Genomic DNA, 23427 nt, shown 5'->3' on the forward strand with positions numbered 1-23427 from the left:
AAAAGGAAATCCTCCAAAGGCACATATTACAAAACCCCATCTTCTTCAGTGCATCTGGTTGAAGTGGAGTTAGAAGAAGGCACAGAAGGCTCGGAGGAAAGGGAAGTTGCAGTGATGAAATGGAGAAATTAAAACATCCCATCAGTCGCAAGGCTCTGACAATACCACCAAAGGACCAGAAGCCACTGCCATTTATAGGAGGATTTGTTCCAAACAAAGCAGTACAGAACAAAGTTTATTCCTTCGATTTAACCAAGGTTGATGCTCCGTTTGATATGATGCTACTGCAAAAAGCAATAGAGACACCTCTCAGACTGCCCAAACCACAGGAGCTCAAGGGCAGACAGATTGCAGATGGCACAACTTTTAGAACCACTCCACCAATAGTTATGTTGTTTTCAGAGACGTTATACAAGAAGGAATAACAGCATGAAGGCTAAAACGGGCTAAGAAACCGCCCTCAGTAACAACATACCCTTTTCCCCAACCTCAAGTCAATATGGTCAACTTAAATTGGCCAGAATGAAGAGAGGCAAACTAACAGAACGGCGTCACGAGAAAAACTAATTGCGATGCCATGACTCATAAGCCTTTTCAGGCATCCAACATCTTTTACTAGCCCAAAATCTAGTTCTTACAGTTTTTGGAAACTATGTTGTTTTCCCGTTTTAATTCCCCTGTTAATCCTAGGCTTTCTAGGAGTATTTGAGCATACTTTACCCCAATTGTCACGCCGCGTCACGGGGTCGCGGAGAAACAAAGACAGCGAGATGAATAAGACGACGGAAAGTAAACGCCCACGACAACCGAAACGTCAAAAGAGCAAAAAGAAGGGATGCAACACGAGGACTTCCCAGGAGGTCACCCATCCTAGTACTACTCTCGCCCAAACTCGCTTAACTTCGGAGTTCTGATGGGATCCCGTGCATGTGAGTTGGTATGATCGCATCCGTTAGCTTATAACGCCTAGGTGTATATAAGCCACGTTTAAGCCATGCCATATGACCATGGATTGGCTATCCAACGCCCCCCCGTGCGAAATGGCATGCCGTCGCATGGAATGGCATGGTGTCGAGGCCTTGTCATCGCCACCCTTACCGGTGCCACGCGCAGCTCTGGGCCGCCGGTTACGATTGATTGTGGGGCCTCGAACGGAAACGGTTAAGAACAACCCTAATACAATAGTTTTGGCAGGCGTCGATCTTCTTGTTCCCTTCCGGCGCCTAGATAGTTGGAGACGAGCTCCGCGGTGACGTAGGGCGGATGGCGTATGCGATTGAGGATGCAGCTTGAATCAATTTTGACACACGGTGAATCTGACACAACAATGACACCTCTGTCAATAGGAACAACGGGACTGAGGAAGTTCCCATCTTGGTCGGGTAAAGATTGTTGATCGATTAGTATTGATTTCCCACAAACGAAGCCAAACTATTGTTGCTCAAAAATGGTCGGACACTTTTGGCCCAACTTAATGATGATGTCACCTTCGGCCTTGTGGGATCTTCGGCAAAGCGGATGATCTGCAAGACAAAGAGAGCTCAGTAAGACCTTTGGCACTGGTGTGGTACCGACGAAAGCTCTCTGATGCTTAAATCAGAATAAATACGGAGTAAATAGTGATCTGGACAAAGTAATTGCTGAATTGCCGAATATCGTAGTTACCTTGTTTTGGGGACTTGTGTCCTTATTTATAGACTCTGGGAGATGTGCATCTTGAGTAGAATTTTGATGTAGGACTATGGGCATTACCTGAGGAGGTGCCATGTTTACCTGTGAGGAATTCTTAATAAAGTGCGTCTTTTGCTACGATCCAGGGTGCCAAAGGCTCACATTTCGCCGATGGTGCTTTGAGAAGCACAAGTGATTACCGATTTTAGCTGGTCCTCTCGTGGGTCCCTTATTTTGCATGTCAGGACCAGGTTAGATATGGTATAAACATTTGTTTAATGTGCAGTCCCAATTTTACGCACAGCATTTATGCATTTCTACAGGTCTCATTATTTACAACAATTTTATTTGAACAGATTCAGCCTATAAGAAGAATCAGTAGGGATTTAGGGACATTTGAAATAATGTAGACCCAATGAATTTATCCTCATAGACATATTGTGCTCCGGTGAAATAGATTTACAGTGAGTGGTAAAAAAATAAATTCTAAAACCGGACCCAGCATCGGGTGCATTGTGCCATACAATCTCCCTTGCAATCAACATTGAAACCCAATACTCTTGGATTTCGAAGGAGGAGGTTACGCAAAGATTTCCCTTTTATACCCCATTCCTTCTCCAACACCTGCACATTGGTTTTCAACTCATGTTCAAGATTACATCCAAGAACCTCCGGAAATTTTTTGAGCAACTTACATAGGTCATCGTCAGAGAGGCTTAAGCTCCGAAGATAGTCCAGTTTTTCTTTTACAATCTCAATAGTTGGTACCTCCTTTTTCCTTATTTCACCCCAGTAAGGTGAATGAACCAAGCCAAATGCTTTTCCAAGTATCTTGTCTCCCTCTTCAATAGTGATACTAAATGCAGATATAGCTTCCTGGCATGCTTCCCATGTCTTCCTCTCTTCATCAGTCAAAGCTGTATTTTCAATTTCTGCAGTTGAATGTAACTCCCATCTTTTGGGAGAGAAACTTGGTGAGTATGCCCGTCTGTTCAGATTTTGTGAAACATTTGGCAATCTGATATTTGGTGCAGCATTTATAACATCAGGCTGTAAGAAGAATTATCAGAATATTCTGTCAAATTTCAAAAGCAGAATGGAAATGCTAAAATTAGAAGTGATGCAAATGTTTGGAGACTAAAAGCAAAAAATTTTGAAGTCTGGAATACAACAAATAATTTGTTTCTTGGTAATATTTAGTAACAATTTTGTATTTCTTTTTAAATTCTTGGAATTACAAAACATTTCCTTTATAAATGGGTTAAGAAATGAAAGCTGTTTCTTGGGAGAAAAAAAAAAAAGGTGATTTAAACCATGGAATCAGGTAGAAGGGCTTTAAAGAAGTCAAAGCTAGGATTTCAGTTCAGAGAAAGGACTAAGAGAACCAGAGGCTCGAACAATTCTTAGATTGATATAAATAATTCTTTGATACAAAAGCAGAGGCAATGTAAGCCTTTATATACAGTTGCTAACAACATGAAGTCCACTTCCTTCCCACCTTTGCCCTTATAACCCAGAAAACTACAAACCATACTAAAAAACCTCAAGCCTGCATCCCGAAACAAGTACCACAATTTGAAAGCAATAAAGCAGTGAACGAAAGGACGATCAGCTGCCTCTTTGCACGTGGTATACTAATGAGGGATAAGCTAAAATTAGGACCTTTAGAACAAGACATATCATAGATTAATTGACTACATAAGACTTGCACGAAAAAACTGCAAAAGCATTAAATTTGACAAACGAACCTAAATTTGGTTCTTGTTTATTGACAAGACTAACAAGTTCTTAATTTAGTTGTACTTCTCTTCGTAATGGTTGAAGATTATATAAGTTTAAGACCCATTTCTCTTTTGATAAAAAAGAAGAAACAGGTGATGAGGAAAAAACCCAATAAACTGCCTGTAAGATCTGTGAATTATTACGCATAAAGTTAGATTTGATACTCATCTGACACAAAAAAATAAACTGAGGGATGAATTAAAATTCATGTACTGAATTGGGACACATTTAAGTCATCATCTCACACTTTTCGGCACATAATGGCCTGTGCTCCCTCCCTCCCTCCCCCAGTCCCTCCCTCTCTTCTATCTTGTATTTTTTAAAGGGAACTGATTTTCCCACTCCTCTTTTGTCCACTTACACTCCCTTTTTTGTTATATTAAAAAGTATTAAAAAACAAAATGGAGTTTAAGTGGACAAAAGTGGAGTGGGAAAATCAGCACCCTTTTAAATTAGGCGATAATTTAAAATAATAAAGTCTGACACACAAAACCTTTTTAATCTAATAAGCAATGTTGAAACTCAAAGATCAATCACTTCCTTCACTTTTCCCCAACCAAAACACAACTCTAATGATTTCAGCTCTTTTTGGTGCTTTTTCTTTTTCTTTTTAATATTCACAGAAAGCCATAAAATAAATATTTTAAAAAAAGGAAAGGAAAAGAAAGAAAAGAAAATCAATACTAGAAGTCTGGACGCTAGAGTCTAGAGTGCGAGAGAAGTGAAATTAAATTAAAATGCAAGAATGGCTCAGCACAGGCAGCCAGGGATGGAGAGGTTGGGACTACGTGGCCACCATCTCCACCATTCCCCCTTTGCCCTTATAACCCAGAAAACTAAAACATACTAAAATTCCACAAATCTTTGGTCTTTTCCTTCCAACAAAACGATAATGTTTGTCAGTAAACAAAGATCCACAGGAAGATGTTATCACTAAATTCAACCTTGCTTCCCGAAACAAATAACACAATTTCAAAGCAATAAAACAGTGAAGGAAACTCTTCGCATGTGGTGTACCAATGAGGTGATGAGCTAAAATTAGGACCTTCAGAATGAGACAGATCATAGATTTATAGGCTACAGACTTGCATGAGAACTGCTATAGCACTAAATTTGCCAATACCTACATAATCTCAATGGACATAACATGACATTTTCAATCAAAGAGCATTGAGTAAAAAAACCAACCAACAACACAATCATTCACATTTGTATGTAAAGTGAGCTTTCAGCCCACTGGAAAAGAAGAGGGGACCCAAAAACCGAGCTATGACAACCTAACATTAAGTAAAAGAGCAGAGGGGACCAGAAACCTAGCCATGACAAGTGGAAAAATCACAATTTCAAATCATTAGTTTTTAAGTTGATTTCAACATGTAGCATCAATAATCAATGGTGTTATAACAAACAAGAGTCATGGCAATTTAAGATTATCAATATTTCCTTGAAATAGTACTTACAGTGGAAAAGCAAATGCGTGTTGCACAATCATGAGTTAGCAATGGAGAAGCTAAAGATTTTCCTAGCATCCCTGAACTGTCAAAAGAAAATTAGAACAAGAGTCAAATGAAAAGTCAATAAAGTCAAACAAATAAAACAGCTGACAGATGGTCAGTAATAACTATATGTTGAAGAGTGAAAATGAAACCAAACACCAAAACAAAACACAAAATAAAAAAACGGAACAGAGATAACGAGAATTCAATTGATGTCCTTATATGAAACTATGTATTCAGTAGACTAAACCATCATATCCATATAGTAAAGAGAAACAGATTGAAGAGAATGATTTTCGCTATATCAGAAAAGAGATGACAAGAGTATAAATACAAGAGAGGTAGAGCTGCCACCTCAGCTCTCAATAACAAACTCTCATAACTGAAGCTAACAAATTTAGTAACAGAAGCTGATTTTAACCGTAGATCTTTGTCATTATAACACGTGTCATCATCTGTGGTTTTATAAAATATAGCACCTAAGAATTTATATCCTGTCAAAAAATTAACCTACAATCTTTCCCAGTAATAGCAAACATATCAAGGTATTATTATCAATATGCATACACCAAAATTTTGATCAACCTTTTCCCAAATACATTGACACTCAGATTAGTATTTTTTTCCCATAATCTCAAAAGTACTAAATTTTCTCAGAAGAACATGCACAAACCCAAAAGTAAATGGTGGTTGCTCAATTCAACTAAGCATCTGTCCAGTAAATGATATTCAAAAAAGGGATTCAACTATATTAGTATTTTTCTTTCCATATTTCTTCCAAACTAGTTGAAACCTTCACTGAATGATTTTCCTGCAATGCACCCATACATATCTCACAAAAATATTTCCCTTACTACAATGTCCATATTATTTCTGCCCTCTTACCCCTTTTGGCTCAATTAAGTCAGCAACCACAAAACAGAACAAGACCCGTCCAAAGTTCCAAACCTTCATCTAAAATTTGGGAAACCACTGATTTAATTTTTTTCTTACAAAACAGTACAATCATTGAGCAATAATGAATTAAGAAAATGGATATTCAGAATCACAAAACAGCAGGAAACAACGCAGGCAATTTCATATTGATTTTTTCGGTCAGCAATAAAAAATGGAAGGGAGAAGAATGGGAAGAACAAAAATTACCCGAGAGTAGTAGGAAGACGGTGTTAACCTGGTCACCAGCTCCAAAGGGCGACTGCGAATGTGAGAAGGAAGAGAGAGAGAGAGAGAGTGGCAGGAGAGAAGGTGGGTTCCACTCCAAATACGCGCGCCACAGATTTTTGGGGAGCGATCAAGTGGTCAACTCCCTCCGATTTTTCTTCAGTCCTGATGTTTGTTTAAGGGTGTGTTTTAATCGAAATTTTAAAAGATTATTTAGAGATTAAAAAGTTTAGTGGATTTAAATAAAATGTGATGACTTATAGGATTTTTATTTATGAATTTTTATAAGGGAGATTTACTGTTATACCTAATATAGGAGCCTAAATCATTAAAAAAAAAAAAACTATATGAAATGGACTTTAGAAACATATTCAAAGCCCATTTACAATATAACAAAAAGGTTTTTAACTTCTTTTAAATTACAAAACTACTATTGATTTCTTAAAACAAACTCAACCTCAAAACCTCATAAAAAAACCCAAAACACTCAATAGGGAATCAAAATAATTTAATAATCAAAATTAAATTCAATAGGGTCAGCTATCATTTTTTGGGTTTTTTTTCTGTTTGTTTATAGAAATTAAATGGTGTAGAGTTTATTTATAATTTTCGTGCTAAGAATGGATATATAACTATCTCTTTTTGTAATCAAGATCTTTTACTTATAAATTTAAATGATTTATATCATAGAATTTATAAAATTTGAAGGCATCGCAAAGATTTAACAAAACACGATTTATAACATTGTGTAATTCTATTAGGAATGAAAACCACAAAACAAAAAACACATATCCCTGTTAATCTCTATTATAAAGCCTTGCCAAAGCGGTCGAGTTCACTGGGTTCACTGGTTTCACTACATGCAATTGATCGAAATGCATGTGTCAATGCTCATTCAATGTATTTGTGAACTTGGATTATTAATTTCTATTTTTAACAAATGTTCACTCCGAGAGGAAACAAGAAGGCTGGTGTAGGTGCAATTGGTGATTGTAGAAACTGAGTTTTCTATATTTCTGAAAAGAGATATTACAACCTATTTATATACAAGGTATATGATGGTAGGCCTATCAGTTACAACATAACGGAAATACATTGATAGCCTAATAATATCATAACAGTAGAAGACAATGAAATGCTACCATTCATTGGCTTTAAACCACCCTTTACTAGTCATAACTCTGATAACTGCCTAAGATTCCCCCATAAACTGGACACCGGTGATCAGTTAATAATTGTATATCATTTTGTACCCTTCTCGCTTATGATTTCGATTTGTTTTTGAGTTAAACTTGTGCTTTTAATTTCTTTTGTGTTTGTCATTCAGTTAATTGAGCTTAAGGTAGCAATGGTTGCTTTGGATAGGAAAATATGAAAAATGGTGCAAAAACGTGCAGACTGAGTTAGCAATTCAATTCAGCCTTAACATCTTCTTTCGACCTTGGATTGGACCAAATGACATGTGGTTGAAAAGCTAACATTCTGAACTTAAAGATGGAGGGCTCAAAGTCGTCATTTGCCTAAGGGAAGCCCAATCTGGAAGCCCATGAAGTTGCTAGTCATGCTAACCTAAGGATGAGCTAAGGGCTAGTTTGGCATTCTGTGCTTTTAAAAAAACTGCTTTGTGAAAATAATCAATTTGTGAAAAAAACAGCTAGGCGTTTGGTAAACTGTATATGAAAAACTGTTGTGAGTAGTCAAAGTGTTTGGTAAATTTTTATCAGAAGTGCTTTTAGTATGTATAATTACCGAAAAGGGCATGATGATGAAACTGTATGTTTTTTTCTTCATTCTTTTTCTACTTTAAAAAAAGAAAACAAACTTCACTACATAAATTTGTTTTCTTTTTTTAATTTACACTTTTTAATTTATCAAAATTTGTAATCTACAATTAGCACACATATATTACCATAAATTATAAATTCATATTAACAAAAGTAGTTCTAAATATTGTTATATTAATAATAACAATGTGTTTTGAGGGCTTCGGAGGCATAACAAATATACAAAAATTGTTCAATTTTAACATGCCTAAATAGATCACTACAATATAAAAGAAGCTAATTAGATGCATTCATTAAACTTGTAGCGATGCTATTTCTCAATGCTTCCATCTCTTGTGTTCCATTGTCATTAAGACTATGAAGTTCTTGTTGTACATCAACATCCTCATCTATCTCTTCACTTAAGATATCATTTGAAGCGTCAAAATGTCTATCATGTTGGGCATGCCTCCTTATATAATTATGAAGTGTCATTGTAGCAATGACTATCTTCACTTGCTTGTTGAATGGATAATTAGGCATATCTCTTAAAATTTTCCATCTTTTCTTCCATACTCCAAAGGTTCTTTCAATAACGCTCCTAAGAGAAGAATGAACATGATTGAATACCTCTTTATAACCAGTTGGTTGGCTTCCCCTACGAAAATCCGGGAGATGATACCTTTCGCCTTTATATGGTCCCAAATAACCTCTCATCTGTGGGTACCCTGCATCTACTAAATAATATTTCCCTGTGAAATACAACATTCATTTTTCTTAATATATATATATATATATATATATAATTGGACTAAGTAAGTAATGAAAAACACAAAGGTTAATTGACCATAATTCTTACCGCTTGGAGGCTTAGGGAAATTTAAATTTTCATTGCGTAGAACTGAAAGAAACATTCTTGTATCATGTGCAGTGCCCTCCCACCCGGCACATGCAAATATAAATTGCATGTCAAAGTTACATACGGCCATAACGTTTTGAGTTGGCATCCCTTTCCTACCAATATAAGGTACTTGATCTTGAGGTGGTATTGAAGCTTGAACATGTACTCCATCTATAGCCCCAATACAATCCTAAAAATGATAGTTGGACAAAATTTTCAATGTGTATAACTCTAATTAGCAACAAAAATGAGAGAGAAGTGATAGATGCAATTTTTACCTTAAAATGAGGTATATATCTAGAATCTCCCAATATTGCTTGTGGAATATCACTAAATTCATGATCCATCGGTTTGATGACATCCATTGCCATACGACATATAACATCCAACATGTAACTAAAATATCTACTCACTGTCTCACCTGAGTGTTGAAATCTTTCTTGTGCTAACCTATTCCCCACACCATGTCCTAGCATGTGTACAAACATTTCCAATATCTCAATGGAATTCATATTCCTAGAACCCCTTAACCCATAATTAGATTGCAACTCATTAGATAATCTGTAAAATACATCTTTCTCCATCCTTAACATGGCATGACATCGCCTATCATTCCCATGTAATAATTCCATCAACCAGATATTACCTGTTTGTGGAGAATCCATACAAGGATTTTTATGAATATATTTCATATAATATAATTCAATTGCTCGTGCAGAAGCGCATATAGATAGGTTAATCTCCGCCTCTTCATCATCTGGATTGTCCATATTTTCAAATAAACCTGCAATGTATAATTATAATCATCAACACTCCCAATTAATCATAATCTATGATGTAAATTAAGTCAAAATATTAATTCATTGCAATAAAGTGAATTATCCAAACAACATAACCGCAACAAAGTCATAAGTCAACCAACATAAACACAATAAAGTCATAAGTCAACTGCCCTATTGGTTGTTAAATTCATAAGTTAGCCATGCAAGCTTGACATTAGGAGTCTTCATGGTAGAGAACATCTCTCGCTTCTCTTGATTCAAAAATAATCGAGTTGCAAACATCCACAAAGTGCTAGTAGGTTCACATCCAGGTAAAGATGATACAACTTCCATCACTTCAGGAATACTACTGCCCAGTTGCATTTTCATCATCAATGATGTTGCTGTGCTCCTACTCTCAACTACACCAACAAGGCGATCAATTTGGCCAGCTAGTTTTTCAGCGCCTCCAACTTTTCTTCCTTTCTTATCTTGCTGTTTTTTGTTCAATTGTTCAGGTGCTCTCCTTTTCCCTTTCTTTGTAGCATTCTTGATAGCTTGAATTGTTTCATCTAAGTCATCACTTCCTTCGAGTGGAATAACATCACCCATGGATGCCTCTTCAGTTTCTGGTGGGAGTATATCACATGAAGGTGCCCAAGCATATTCACCAGTGGCCGTGGTATTCATGAACATCCTATCTAGCTTCTCCTCCATCTCAGGAATAATGCCTTTTTTACGCAACTTTGCATATTCAGCATTTATCTACATTATAAAGACATATGGATTGTTAATATAAATGCATGTTAATAAAATAAAAAGGGGAAGACGAAAGATTAATCTAAAAAGAAATATTGCACACACCTGAATTTTATTATTCCACCACTCATCAGATGCATCAACAGTACCCTTGCTCGAATTCCATCCTAGACCAGTTTCTTTGCCTACGAGTTCTTTCCACAATTTCCACTCAATTTTGAGTGCATCCCACTTATTTTTCAGTTGCCCCTTATCATAATTATTTCCTGTCTCTTTACTAAAGTTGACTCTCAAATTTTCCCATCCTTCTTTTTTAAAATGAGTGCCAGGACGACGTCCGGCATCCACCTCCTTGATGCACAAATCACAGAATATGGATATATTATGGTTATTTCATGTCGCTGGAGCTTTTGATGAACTTCCCATATTCTTTTCCATCCTTACTAAAGCAATATGTGTTGAGTATGAGAAAAAGAAAATAGCAAATAATTGTCCTAATATACATTATACTAAAAGCATAAAAATAGCAAACTTTCGTTTTCCCACAGGTATGAATATTCATCTATATTATCCACTATATGCTATATGTTTAAAAATGATGACGGCTCCCAACAAAACTTCCTTAAACCCACTTCTCAATCTCAACAGGGGACAAAGAGTCCAAGCATAGAGTATTCCTAATGATTCATGAAAGAAAACCAAGAACAAGAAGAACCCACACATGAAAATAAACTGATCACCTTCACAATTGACATAAGAACAAGAACTATATAATTTTCCTAATCTTTAACATATATTACTTGAGGAACTAGCAAGCCTATTCTGCCAAGAGGAGACAAAGATAACATAAAGTCTCAGCCAATATTTCCAGCTTCTAAGGCAAGATGATATTGCATTCTCATAATTTACTGAGAATGCAATTTCACACCAATTTACAAATTTATATTTCAACCATAGGTCAGTTTATGAGTTCCCCACCACAATGACCAGCATGCTACAATCACTTTTGATAAAGCCCACCAACACAAAAAATATAAATAAAAGGAAGAACTTCAAACCATTACCCAATCCAAAATCTTCTAACACAATAATAAAGTCCACCGACACTAAAAAATAATAATAAGGAAGAACTTGAAACTATGACCACTAAAAAATAAAAGCTTTGTTTATAAAAAATCTTCTAACACAATAATGGACAACAACTTAGATGGAACAACAGAGAATAGGAATTTTTTTTTTTTCATTCTTGAGAAAAGAGAAGCCCCCAAATCTGGAGCTAATGGCTTCTTCACTCTTTTCTTGTCTTCTAACTAAAAGAGAACTAAAACTAAATTTGAGCTTGAAGACAACAAGGTGAGGACATTGGAAAAATCAACACGGACCTGACTTGGGGACTTTGGTTGCAATCATATATATACATATATATGCTATATATATAATATAGATTTTCATAGAACTAGCAAGCCAACTCTGTCTCTCCCGTGTCTTCCCCCTAAAGCCCCAAGAACACAAATCCCCAAATTTCATAGAAACCAAACAAAAAACCTAATTTCATAACATATATAAACCTAAAAATCATAAATGTAATGGGAGATGAACTCACTGATAAGTAGCTGATTGTTGTCGGCAATTAACGTCCTTGATTGAGATGGAGTTTTGAGATGCAGGGGGAGGAAGAAAAAGAACAGTGAGAAGAGCAGTCTGTGAGAAGTGAAGGTCAGAGAGTGTGAAGTCGCGAGATCTATTTTTTTAGAGGGTTAAATGTTGTCATTTTGTGAAATACTTAGGGGTATTATAGGGATAATCAAACTTTCATTAATGAGAAAACCGGCTCTTTTTTTAAGCAGCTTTTCAAAGCACCACATACCTGACTTTGAGTTTTTGCTTTTTATGATGGGGGTTTTTAAAATAAGCGTGTTTTTTTGGGTTTACCAAACACCCAACTCTTGCCAAATTTTTATTAAAGCCGCTTTTTAAAAATATTAAGCACTGCCAAACGCCACCTAAGTGTGCTTGGCCATTCTGACCTAAGCATGAGGTGATTTCTGACGGTGGGAAAGTTAGGTGAGCTGATTCAAGTGGAGATTTCCAATAGTCACAAGAAGTAAAGAAGATGAAATGGGTGTTGTTGGTGAATCAATTTTCAATTGCATTGGTGTGTTAGGTGAAGTAGGTGTGGTTGGTGAACTCAATTGTAAAATCTGATTCACCTAACCCCTATGCTTATAAATAGAGAGTCTTCAAGGAGTTGGAGAATTCATCATTCATTCATATTCCATCACATTGTACACAAAGAGAGGGAGAGTTAAGAGTCACAAAGGGAGAGAAGAGAGAAGGCAGCAGCTGGGAGGCTTTGGCCTTCTAGCAGCCATGGGGATGAAGTTTTTCCATCTCTAGCATGCTGTCTGTGATTTTCTTCCCTTAGAATATTCGATCAATAGGTTCCCCTTTCTTCTTCCTCAATCTCTTTCTCCCTGCAAAACCAAACGGAGTAAAATGACCACACCCAGGGAGTGTTGGCCAAAGGCCCTCCGATGCCTAAGTTAGTTCGATTGATTCATAGAGAAACAATAGCTAAAAAGGGTACGGAGCTCTCGCGGGGAGAGAACCAGGTGGCTAGAGCCTTGTGTTAGAGAGAGAGAGGGAGGTGGTAGCAAGGACGAGAATTTATGTAGTAATTTGAGAGCTTGGAATGGCTTACCTCATGCCATGCATAGCCTTGTATTTACAGAGCCTCGTAGGGCTAGGGTTTGGAGAAAATAATCCTTGTTGGCAAAGGAATTATTTTTCCTAATTTTAGGAGATTTAAATCAATTAGAGATTTGATTTAATGAGAATCAAATCCGTAATTCAATTCAAGGGAAGGAAATATTTGACCTAGGCATGTAGTAGATGTGATTGACTGTTGGGCTGGACTTCCCTCTTGGATTTGGGCTCCTGCTTGGAGGAGGTTATTGACTTGCTAATTTTATGAACACTTAGTTGGAATGGGCTTGAGATTCCTTGTAGGTCAAGGAACTTTGATCCCTATAAATATAGAGCTCCTCCAAATTATTCTTAATATCACGAGTTTGTCCCTCTAATTCCGTTAGTGGGAGAATCGTTCCAGCTTGCCCAAGGGAATTTTTTTTTCTTTAGCTCTAACTTTTGGCAGTAAGGAGGTGGTCTAGTCGAGTGGCTTTTGGCCGTTGTCGTGGCTTCATGGTCAAGTAGTGATAAGTGTGGGCAAGGGCTGGAGCATGGAATGGTAGGCAAGCTAGGGCCTACATGCGCTAGGCTTGGAGCGAAGGCATAGAGGCTCTAGGCTCGGAGCTGTGGAATGGAGGCGCTGGGCCTTGTGCGTGATGAGGGCTTGCATTGGGCAAGCGGGACACGCATGCTACAGTGCAGATAGGCCTAGCGAGATGTTGTGGGCCTCTTGCGCTGATGCAGAGCAAGGAGGGCCTCATGCGCTGCATAGGCCTGGGCTGGATTAGTAGCGTTAGAGCTAGCGCGTGGGCCTGTCTTGATGTAGCATGCGTAGGGCCTTGCTGCCATATATTTCTTCTTCTTTTTTTGTTTTGTTGCTTTCTTTGTTGTTCCTGCCATCTCTTTCTTTTCTTTTCTTTTTATTCTAACTTGCAAAATAAATAAATAAATAAATAAATAAATAAATAAATAAATTGTCTTGTAGTTGTCGATCACGTCTTCTGAAGATGCTAGCAAATCACCAAGCTCTCAAGTTCCTTTGTATCTGTAAGGAGGCTCCCAAGTAAGAGGTTCGTGGCTAATCTGCACCGCGTTACAACTAAAGCTCTATTCCAAAAGTGGCAGGCCACTTATGCTTCTGCAATTAATGATGACGTGCATGTCTAGCAGGAGAAGCCTTTGACTGATGACGTGCCTTGTGTGGATGCGAATGATCCAGATGCTAGGATAATGACCTTACGTCCCATTGTCAGAGCTTTTCAAGGAGGTGTTCTGTGCCATGAGGTGTGATCCAATTCGTGCACTCCGAACATCTACCGGGCAATCATGTGTTTTAAGAATCTGAACCGTTTCTTCAAGTTGGAGCTGACGGTGGGAGAGTTCTTCTACTTCTTCAAAGTGAGGCACTATAAGCTAACGGATGTGATCATACCAACTCACATGCATCGAATCCCATCAGAACTCCAAAGTTAAGCGAGTTTGGGCGAGAGTAGTACTAGGATGGGTGACATCCTGGGAAGTCCTCGTGTTGCATCCCTTTTTTTTGCTTTTTTGACGTTTCGATTGTCATGGGCATTTGGATTATGTCATCTCATTCATCTGGCTTTCTTTGTTTTTCCACGACCCCATGACGCAACGTGACAATCGGGGTAAAGCATGATCAAATACTCCTAGAAAGCCTAGGATTAACAAGGGAATTAAAATAGGAAAATAACAGAGTTTCCAAAAACTGTAAGAGTTGGATTTCGGGCTAGTAAACGATGTCAGATGCCCGAAAAAGTCCACAATTCATGGCATCAAGATGAGTTCTACTCGTGACGCCATTCTCTTCAAATCGAGGGTCCATGGGCCCAATTCTGAGGTCGGAACCCAGATCTGCGGTTTGCCCAATTTGATGTTGCACTCGCGTCGCTCAACCAACTCTTTAATTGTTTCCGCCATCGGTCCCACATCTCCCAATGGAGCTCGTTCCCAACTAACTAGGCACTAGAAAGGAATGAAAATGAAAAAACAACAGGACCGACGCATTGCCGAAACTATTGGGGGTTGTTCTTAACTTCCTATTGGTTTAATAAGCCCCACAGCCGATTGGAACTGGTAGTTCAGCAGACCTGCGCATGGCACAATGTAGAGGTGGCGACGACAATGCCTGATAACCCATGCCATTCCATGCGACGACATGCCATTTCATGCAGGAGGCGTTGGATAGCCAACCTATGGTCATATGGCATGGCTTAAACGTGGCTTATATACACTTAGGCGTTATAAGCTAACAAATGCGAGCATACCAACTCACATGCATCGGATCCTATTAGAACTTCGAAATTAAGCGAGTTTGGGCTAGAGCAGTGCTAGGATGATTGACCTCCTAGGAAGTCCTCGTATTGCATCCCTTCTTTTTGCTCTTTTGACATTTTGATTGTCGTGGGTGTTTGCTTTTCGTCGTCTTATTCATCTTGTTGTCTTTATTTTTCCACGACCCCGTGATGAAGCGTGACAATCAGGGTAAAGTATGCTCAAATACTCCTAGAAAGCCTAGGATTAACAAGGGAATTAAAACAGGAAAAGAACAGAGTTTCCAAAAACTATAAGAACTGGATTTCGGGCTAGTAAACGATGTCGAATGCCCGAAAAAGCCCATGAGTCATGGCATCGTGACAAGTTTTACTTGCGATGTCATTCTCTTCACATCGAAGGTTCATGGGCCCAATTCTGAGGGCGGAGCCCATATATGCGTTTACCCGATTTGTTGTTGCACGCGTGTCGCTCTAGCTCCTCTTCAGCTTGCTTCCGTCATCTGTCCTATGTCACACCATGAAGCTCATCTCCAACTAACTAGGTGCCGGAAACAAACGAAAATGAAAAACAGCGGGACTGACGACCGCCAAACTTTGGGTTGTTCTTAAGTTCCTTTTGGTTCAATAGTCCTCACCGATTGGAACCGACGGTTCAGAGGCTGCGCGTGGCATAATGTAGGGGGACGATAAGGCCTGACAGCTCATGCCATTTCATGCGGGGGGCATTGGATAGCCAACCCATGGTCATGTGGCATGGCCATCAGATCTTCGAAGTTAAGCGAGTTTGGGCGAGAGTAGTACTAAGATGGGTGACCTCCTAGGAAGTCCTCGTGTTGCATCCTTGGGTGACCTCCTGGGAAGTCCTCGTGTTGCATCCCTTCTTTTTGCTCTTTTGAAGTTTCGATTGTCGTGGGCGTTTGCTTTCCATCATCTTATTCATCTCGTTGTCTTTGTTTTTCCACAACCCTGTGGTGCAGAGTGACAATCGGGGTAAAGTATGCTCAAATACTCCTACAAAGCCTAAGATTAACAAGGGAATTAAAGCAAGAAAATAACAGAGTTTCCAAAAACTGTAAGAACTGGATTTCAAGCTAGTAAACGATGTCGGATGCCCGAAAAAGCCCATGAGTCGTGGCATCGCAATGAGTTTTACTCGTGACGCCATTCTCTTCAAATCGAGGGTTCATGGGCCCAATTTTGAGGTTGGAGCCCAGATCTGCGATTTACCCGATTTGCCGTTGCACGCGCGTCGCTCCAGCTTCTCTTTAGTTGCTTCCGCCATTTGTCCTACGTCACCTCTTGGAGCTCGTCTCCAACTAATTCCCTAATTAGATCCTTGTTGTCAAATGTCCATACATACTCCTCCTATTCATAGTTGAATTCGAATTAATTCCAACCAAGATACCTAACATACAAGTTTAAATGGTGATCAAACATTCAAACAAGCATATTAACTTATAAGCATAACAAATAAGAACAAGAACCGTAATTGAAACTTGGAAACTAATCAAGCTTGAAAACTTAAAATCATCATGTTCATAACAATAACAGAAAATTACAAGGTGTTTATTAAATAGAAAGATAAATCTAAGGAAATACAAGAAGAAAATAAAAGGCAAAATGAGGAGAAGAAGATAGGGACAACATGCTAGAGATGGTGTTGGCGACACAAATCTCACGGCCTGGTGCTCCGGGCCAAGGGGATGTGCGTTAATACGTGACGCCATTCTTTTGGATCTTTGTCAGTGGTTGTGCGCGGCGTACAAAGACGGCTCACCGTGCATCGAGATGGTGATGAGGTTTGGGTGGAAGATGGTTAAATGATGCGCCTGTCTCAAGTTCGACTCCTGATCAAACGACAGGGCCGAGAGAGAACTCGATCTCGGCCGTCAGTTCACACGAGCTACAAGGTCGTTTAATGGTGGTGTTGGTAGCAGGTTTTAGGCGGTGCTCCGGCGTGTTACTCAGAGAGTGACGGTCGTATTATATATGGGTTGAATGAGATGACAATAGAGATGGTGCTCCGGCGCCTTGAGAATCAAGGGTCGTATGATATATTGATGAATGGATTTTCCTTACAATCTACCACTACTCATAGGAAAGCAAATAAAGGTATTGAAAGTGCATTATAGGAAAATATAATTTGCTTCGTAGGAGACTTTTGGTTTGGTGTTTGAACCCCTTGAATGTAGTCTTGAGCTTAGTATTTATAGGGGGAGTCCTGGAGGGACAATCGAGGCTGAAAAGATCTGCATGGTGGAGCCTGATCAGGGAAGTGGGTAGTCAAATCGGCATTTGGGATCGTGAAGCATGGTGGTGTGACCCCCATGGATCCGGGTAAATCTCACCACCGCCTGATCGTAGGTTCCTTGGCCGTGGGAATGCATTTAATGCCCTGGTCTGGTGGTTGGTGATCTGACCTCAAGTTGTAAGCATACTTGTGAGAATGTTTGTGCCTAACCACTCTGATTTCCATTACCAAATCCTGACTTCACACTTCCCCTCTCCCCTTGTGCATTAAATGCTTCTTGCGACTAGTGGGCTTGCTGCGATTAGAGGCATTACTTCATTAAATGGGGCGTGGGACCCTGAGGCCACGTGGTGATTTGACAGCAGTATCTTCGGCCATGTCTTTTACGGCCCTCGGCTTTGGCCCATAATATCTGTCGCGAGGCGAGAGGATTCGCCTTCGCAGCTTTTCTTTTGTTTTCGGAAGGCGAAATGCCTAACGAAACGTGGCCGTTTCAGTTCATGAGTAGGTGCTAGGGCCGAGAGGAGGTCCCTTCGATTTGTTTATGACCGTGATTTATTAGGCACAAACATTGCCCCCACATCCCTGGATTCTTCGGTCGTGGATTGGGTAGAGGCCGAATGGATTCCAAGGGATGGACCCTTTGCATTCCTCCTGATGTGATTGACAGCTGGGCGCCTTAAATGCCTACGCATTTGTTGCGCAAGCACGTCTTGCGAGCCATCATTGCCCACTTGCGCGAGCTGTTGTTTCGTCTCGTTAAATGAAACGACGGCTCGGGCTTTGACACGTCATCGCGCATGCGAACATACTGTCAGACCGTTACGTCTCTCGAGAGAGCCATGCCCTTTACGTCTCTCGAGAGAGCCATGCCCTTTCATTTCGAATTCTAGCGCCAATATAAAAGGCCTTGTCTTATTCATTTTTCTTTACGCTTTCAGAATCCTCAAATGCCCAAACTTTGCCAAACTCTTCTCTCGATTCTTCAACCCTTTCGAACTTCACATTTCAGCACTCCATCTTGTTGAACTCTTCGCCCTTTTTCTGAGTGCTCGGTTCCCTCCATTCTAACTTGCTCTGATGCCTCCTTGTAGCTTCTCCAAAACCGGGGTTGAGCCATATCCGCTGATCCTCGCGTTGTGGCCTGATCCAGATGGTTTTTCCTCTCCTGCTGTCCACCAACTGTCCTTCGTCTAGGAAAGTCAATGTGGGCCAAGGCCATGATGTGGCGGAGATTCCCTCCCGGCCCTGGGGAAGGATGACCTTCCTCATTATGAGGCCGTGGAGAAACTGTAATGCAATTGATGAAGATGGGAGGGCCTGGTATAATGATTCCAACTTGGCCACGTTCGTTTGGTTTAGCACCTCGGTTGCACTTGTGGCTTGAGTGACGGCCCTGGCTTTACCCAGCCACATTTGTGCCTAGAATGATGGCTCTGGCCATGGTCGGAGTGACGGCCTCGGCCATGTTGTGAGTGACGGCCTTGATTTTAACCTGGTTTCACCCACGTCCAGAGTGACGGCCTCGGCTTCAACCTGGCCATACCCATGTCCAGAGTGACGGCCCTGCCCATGTCCAGAGTGATGGCCTTGGCTTCAACCCGGCCGCACCCATATCCAGAGTGACGGCCTTGCCCATGGCCGCAATTAGTGAAGATGTGGGCGGTGGAGACACTGCCTAGGGAAGAATCGTCTGCCTGTTCTAGCAAGGGGATCAAGAAGCGGCCATTCATAGATTTAGAATGTACTCTATTTTTCGCACATGTATGTTTATATGTTTCATTTGGCCATGACCGGCTGTTCTTTTTGTAACCGCGACCCCTTTCTTTTAATCTAAATGAAGTATGACTCCCTTTTTCTTCTGACCGAATGTATGTTTTTTTTTTCTTTCATCTTTGTTGATTGTAAACCTCATAACCCATTCTGGGCCATCTCCCATAATGATGGGGTATATCTCTTCAAATACTGGCCATTTATTGGCAAGTTGTGCCATTCTCCATCCCTATCTCTCAACTGAAATGCACCTCGGCCAAGAATTCGTTTTTATAATAAATGGCCCTTCCTAATTGGTTGAGAATTTGCCGAACCGTGGGTCCTTAGTCCCGATAGGAAGCATGACACCCCATACCAAGTCGCATTCGGTGAAAGTCTTTTGCTTCACCTTCCTGTTGTAGGCCCTCACCGCAATATGCTTTTGTGCCTGCATTAGGTTATAAGCATCGAGTCTGGATTACTCCGAGTCTTCTAACTCCTAAGCCATGGCTTGCGCATAGTCCTTCTCTTCCTGACCAGGTCGTTCGGTCACACGGAGAGACCGAACCTTTAACTTCATTGGAACGATGGCGTCATGGCCGTAGGTTAAGGCATAAGGGGATGTGCCGAGTCGATCGTTTTGAGACTCGGTAAGCCTAAAGGGCTTCAGGGAGTAAGTCGTGCCACGCCTAGATTTTTCCTTAATCATTTTCTTGAGGATACCCTTGATTACCTTGTTGCTCGCCTCATTAGACTGTGGGTAGTAAGGTGTCGAGTGGACCAATTTGATCCCTATCCTTTCGGCGTATTCTCGAGTCTTGGTTGATGCGAAATGGGCCGTTATCGGCCTTGATGGTTTTGGCCGAATCGTGGACGATGTGATTTTCAAGAATCACCACTTGTGTCCGGAAATGGACCGATAGGACTTTGCCTCGACCCATTTAGTGAAATAGCCGCTGTTGCCACCAAAATTTAGGCGTGGTTGGATGCGGCTGCGTAGATTTTGGCGATGATATCCACGACCCATCCTCTGAACGGCTACGGTTTAGTAACCGGGTGGAGGGCTTCACCGGCACCCTTTGTATGGGGCCGTAGATTTGACACTTGATACACCCTTTCGCATACTCTATGCAGTTCCTTAAAATGGTCGGCCAAGCCGTGCCTCCTGGACCAACCATCTCATCTTGATGCCAGACTGGTGAGCGCCGCAAATCCTTTGTGAGATTCGGTCATGATAACCTTAATATCTTCATGGGGCATAGGAGTGTTTGTGCCTAATAAATCACGATCATAAACTAACCAAGGGACCTCCTCTCGGCCCTAGCACCTACTCATGAACCGAAATGGCCACGTTGCTAGGCATTTCACCCTTCTGAAAACAAGAGAAAAGCTGCGAAGGCAGAATCCTCTCGGCCTTGCGACTACGGTACTATGGGGCAAAACCGAGGGCCATAAAAGACATGGCCGTCCGATACTGCGGTCAAATCGCCACGTGGCCTCAGGGTCCCATGCCCCATTTAATGAAGTAATGCCTCTGATTATCGCAGCAAGCCCACTAGTCACAAGAAGCATTTAATGCACGAGGGAAGAGGGGAAGTGACTAAAGTCAGGATTTGATAATAGAGATCAGAGTGGTTAGGCACAAACATTCTCACAAGTATGCTTACAACTTGAGGTCAGATCACCAACCACCAGACCAGGGGCATTAAATGCATTATCCGCGGCCAAGGGGGGAACCCACGATCAGTGGTGGTGGCCGAGATTTACCCGGATCCATGGGGGTCACACCCCTATAAATACTAAGCTCAAGACTATATTCAAGGGATTCAAACACCAAACCAAAAGCCTCCCACAAAGCAAATTATATTTTTCTGTAATGCACTTTCAATACCTTTATTTGCTTTCCTAGGAGTAGTGGCAGATTGTAAGGAAAATCCATTCATCAATATATCATACGACCCTTGATTTTCAAGGCACCGGAGCACCATCTCTGTTGTCATCTCGTTCACCCCATATATCATACGACCGTCGCTCTCTCGAGCAACGCGAGCACCGCCTAAAACCCGCCACCAACACCACCATTAAATGGCCTTGTAGCTCAGGTCATGAACCTAAGGGCCGAGGTCCGCCTCTCTCGCCACAATCATTTGATCAGAGTCGAACTCAAACAGCGCGTCATTTAAACCATCTTCGACCCAAACCTCATCACTATCTCGACACGAAACCGTGGCCGCACGCCCGCAAGACAACCACATTGCATCCAAAGAAGGACGCCACGTGTTAACGCACATCCTCGCCCAGAGCACCGCCGTGAGATTTGCACACCAACACTTTTGCACGACGGTGGGACACTTGTCAAAACTTATGGTGGAAACTAGGGCACGTGCAAAGCTCAAAACAAAGCATCAAATGACTTCGAGACCGACACGCGGTCGAATCTCGCCAGCGTTCCAATAACGACGGATCGTGCTGCCGAGTCCATGGGAGAGCAAGCAGAGTGGAGGATCTGATGGCTAAGCAGGCCTACATGATAGAGACATCCTTTATGGCCGCAATGGACAGATTCTCCTCGAGCTACATACGCTTTTGTGAAAGGATGCTGTAACGTCGCCCACGACGCCTCGAGGCGGACATTGAAGCCAAGAGCGCGAGAGGTTTGAGCCCTACGCAAAGCAGCAGAGCCTCGGCGCCTCGCCGCACCTGCTGCCAGCGTCGACTACGGCCAGGCATTCTCACCACGACAAATAGCGAGGCAATCCTAGCCGACATGGGTGAATCCGACCAACCGCCCACTCTGAAAAGATACACCCACTCCATGCTTTGGCCATCAGCAGGGCAAGCAGCCCCACAGATTCCGCGGTCCAAAGAACCTGGCCTAGTTCACATCGGTGGCCGCACCCATCTGGCCCAAGCAACGCGACGGCTGCCTCGTCACAACAAGATGGTGAGTAATCCCACCGTTTCACCATTACAGCGCCGTTATTTCCGTCGCTCCCACCCTCGATGCGGTTTGGCCATTCCAACAAGAACACATGCGCACCCGTCAAACCTAAGGCGCTTATCTAGTGCCGGGCTCGATCGCAACGGCGAACCCCGTGCAAGTGGCGGCTCCAGATAAGGCCGCCAAAGCGAGAGCAACAAGTTCCGCGATCGGTTGCGCCCGAAGAAGCGCCTCTCGGGACTCCGGTTCAAGACGCCCGCGAATGATCGAGGACGACCGCTCGTAGATGCCCGGAAGCGCCAAAGTATACCAAATCGTACCCACTAGAAATTGACCGGACCCCTCTTCCATGGAACTATCGGTTGCTAGAATTCATTCTATTCTTCGAGGATGGGCAGACCTCCTCCATTGAACACATAGGCCGCTTCACGGCCTAGTGTGAGAGGCCGATTCCAACGCCGAGGCTCCGTTTATTCGTTCACTCTCGACCGGCGCATGTTCTCATGGTTCATAAACCTTCCACTTGAATTCGGTGAGGATTGGTCGACATGGAAAGAATATTCCACGAACATTTTTATCGGACCAACCGAGAAATAACGGTCACCGAGCTTTTGGAAAGGATGAGCTAGCATCAAGCGAATCACCTCGCGACTACCTGCAGCAGTTCAAAATGTGCAGGAACTGGTGCCGCACGAACCTACCGGAGAGAGAGTTTGTCAAGATGGCGAAGAAGGATTGGAATTCGAATGCAAGAAGAAATTCCAGGGAATTGAATTCCGGGACATGCACGATTTGATCAACAAGGTGGACCGATACGCATCCTTGTTGAAAGAAGAGGTGCAGAAGAGGACAGCTTCAAAAGGGACTTACTATCGGAATCCCGTTGTCACTATGCCGAGGCAGACCGCCCCACAAAGGCCGAAGCGACAAAGTTGAGATGAGCTCAGGAGGTCAGCATAGAAAAACCATTCGTTTGCAAAGGACTTGTCAAGGCCGACAATAATCGCACGAAGATTCCCGACGCCAAGTTCGTGACTCGAGAAACGAAGGCCTACACTTTTGATTTGACCAGGGCGAAACTATCTTTGACTTCTGTTGGCGAGAAAAGGTCAAATTGTCCTTCGCCATAAAATTCCGAAACCCAAGAGCTCAAAGGAAAGACGTTTGCAAATACCACGCTTCTTGGTCTCACAGCACCAACAAG

General features: G+C 41.6%; 3 protein-coding genes, 1 non-coding gene and 1 pseudogene across 5 annotated transcripts; 1 reads left to right on the plus strand and 4 right to left on the minus strand.

Annotated features, from left to right (window-relative positions):
• Window positions 1-832: 832 nt before the first annotated feature.
• Window positions 833-951, minus strand: LOC148916528 (5S ribosomal RNA). The gene has a single exon (XR_016128397.1). It is a non-coding gene; the product is annotated as a 5S ribosomal RNA (ribosomal RNA).
• A 1127-nt stretch (window positions 952-2078) lies between these two features.
• On the minus strand, window positions 2079-6300 carry LOC103336009 (Mitochondrial transcription termination factor family protein). 2 transcript variants are annotated; one of them, XM_008239045.3, is made up of 4 exons: window positions 6093-6300; window positions 4914-4989; window positions 2367-2721; window positions 2079-2295 (listed from the first exon to the last, which is right to left on the minus strand). In XM_008239045.3, exons 2-4 carry the CDS (start codon window positions 4980-4982, stop codon window positions 2252-2254), a joined length of 468 nt encoding a protein of 155 aa, XP_008237267.1. In that variant the 5' UTR covers window positions 4983-4989; window positions 6093-6300; the 3' UTR covers window positions 2079-2251. The 2 variants fall into 2 exon arrangements, with proteins under 2 accessions (XP_008237267.1, XP_008237266.1); XM_008239044.3 differs by having other exon boundaries at window positions 2079-2721; window positions 6093-6296.
• Window positions 6301-8161: 1861 nt separating this feature from the next.
• Window positions 8162-12009, minus strand: LOC148916529 (uncharacterized). Its single transcript, XM_089053794.1, has 4 exons — window positions 11898-12009; window positions 9053-9558; window positions 8733-8964; window positions 8162-8625 (listed from the first exon to the last, which is right to left on the minus strand). Exons 2-4 carry the CDS (start codon window positions 9542-9544, stop codon window positions 8171-8173), a joined length of 1179 nt encoding a protein of 392 aa, XP_088909920.1. The 5' UTR covers window positions 9545-9558; window positions 11898-12009; the 3' UTR covers window positions 8162-8170.
• Window positions 9613-10727, minus strand: LOC148916530 (uncharacterized). The gene is made up of 2 exons (XM_089053795.1): window positions 10400-10727; window positions 9613-10300 (listed from the first exon to the last, which is right to left on the minus strand). Exon 2 carries the CDS (start codon window positions 10250-10252, stop codon window positions 9728-9730), a length of 525 nt encoding a protein of 174 aa, XP_088909921.1. The 5' UTR covers window positions 10253-10300; window positions 10400-10727; the 3' UTR covers window positions 9613-9727.
• A 2391-nt stretch (window positions 12010-14400) lies between the features above and the next one.
• LOC148916531 (5S ribosomal RNA) lies at window positions 14401-14519 on the plus strand (annotated as a pseudogene).
• The last annotated feature ends 8908 nt before the right edge of the window (window positions 14520-23427 follow it).

Source organism: Prunus mume, linkage group LG6, assembly GCF_029339155.1.
Source record: "Prunus mume cultivar Tortuosa linkage group LG6, ASM2933915v1, whole genome shotgun sequence".
Lineage (NCBI taxonomy): Eukaryota > Viridiplantae > Streptophyta > Magnoliopsida > Rosales > Rosaceae > Prunus > Prunus mume.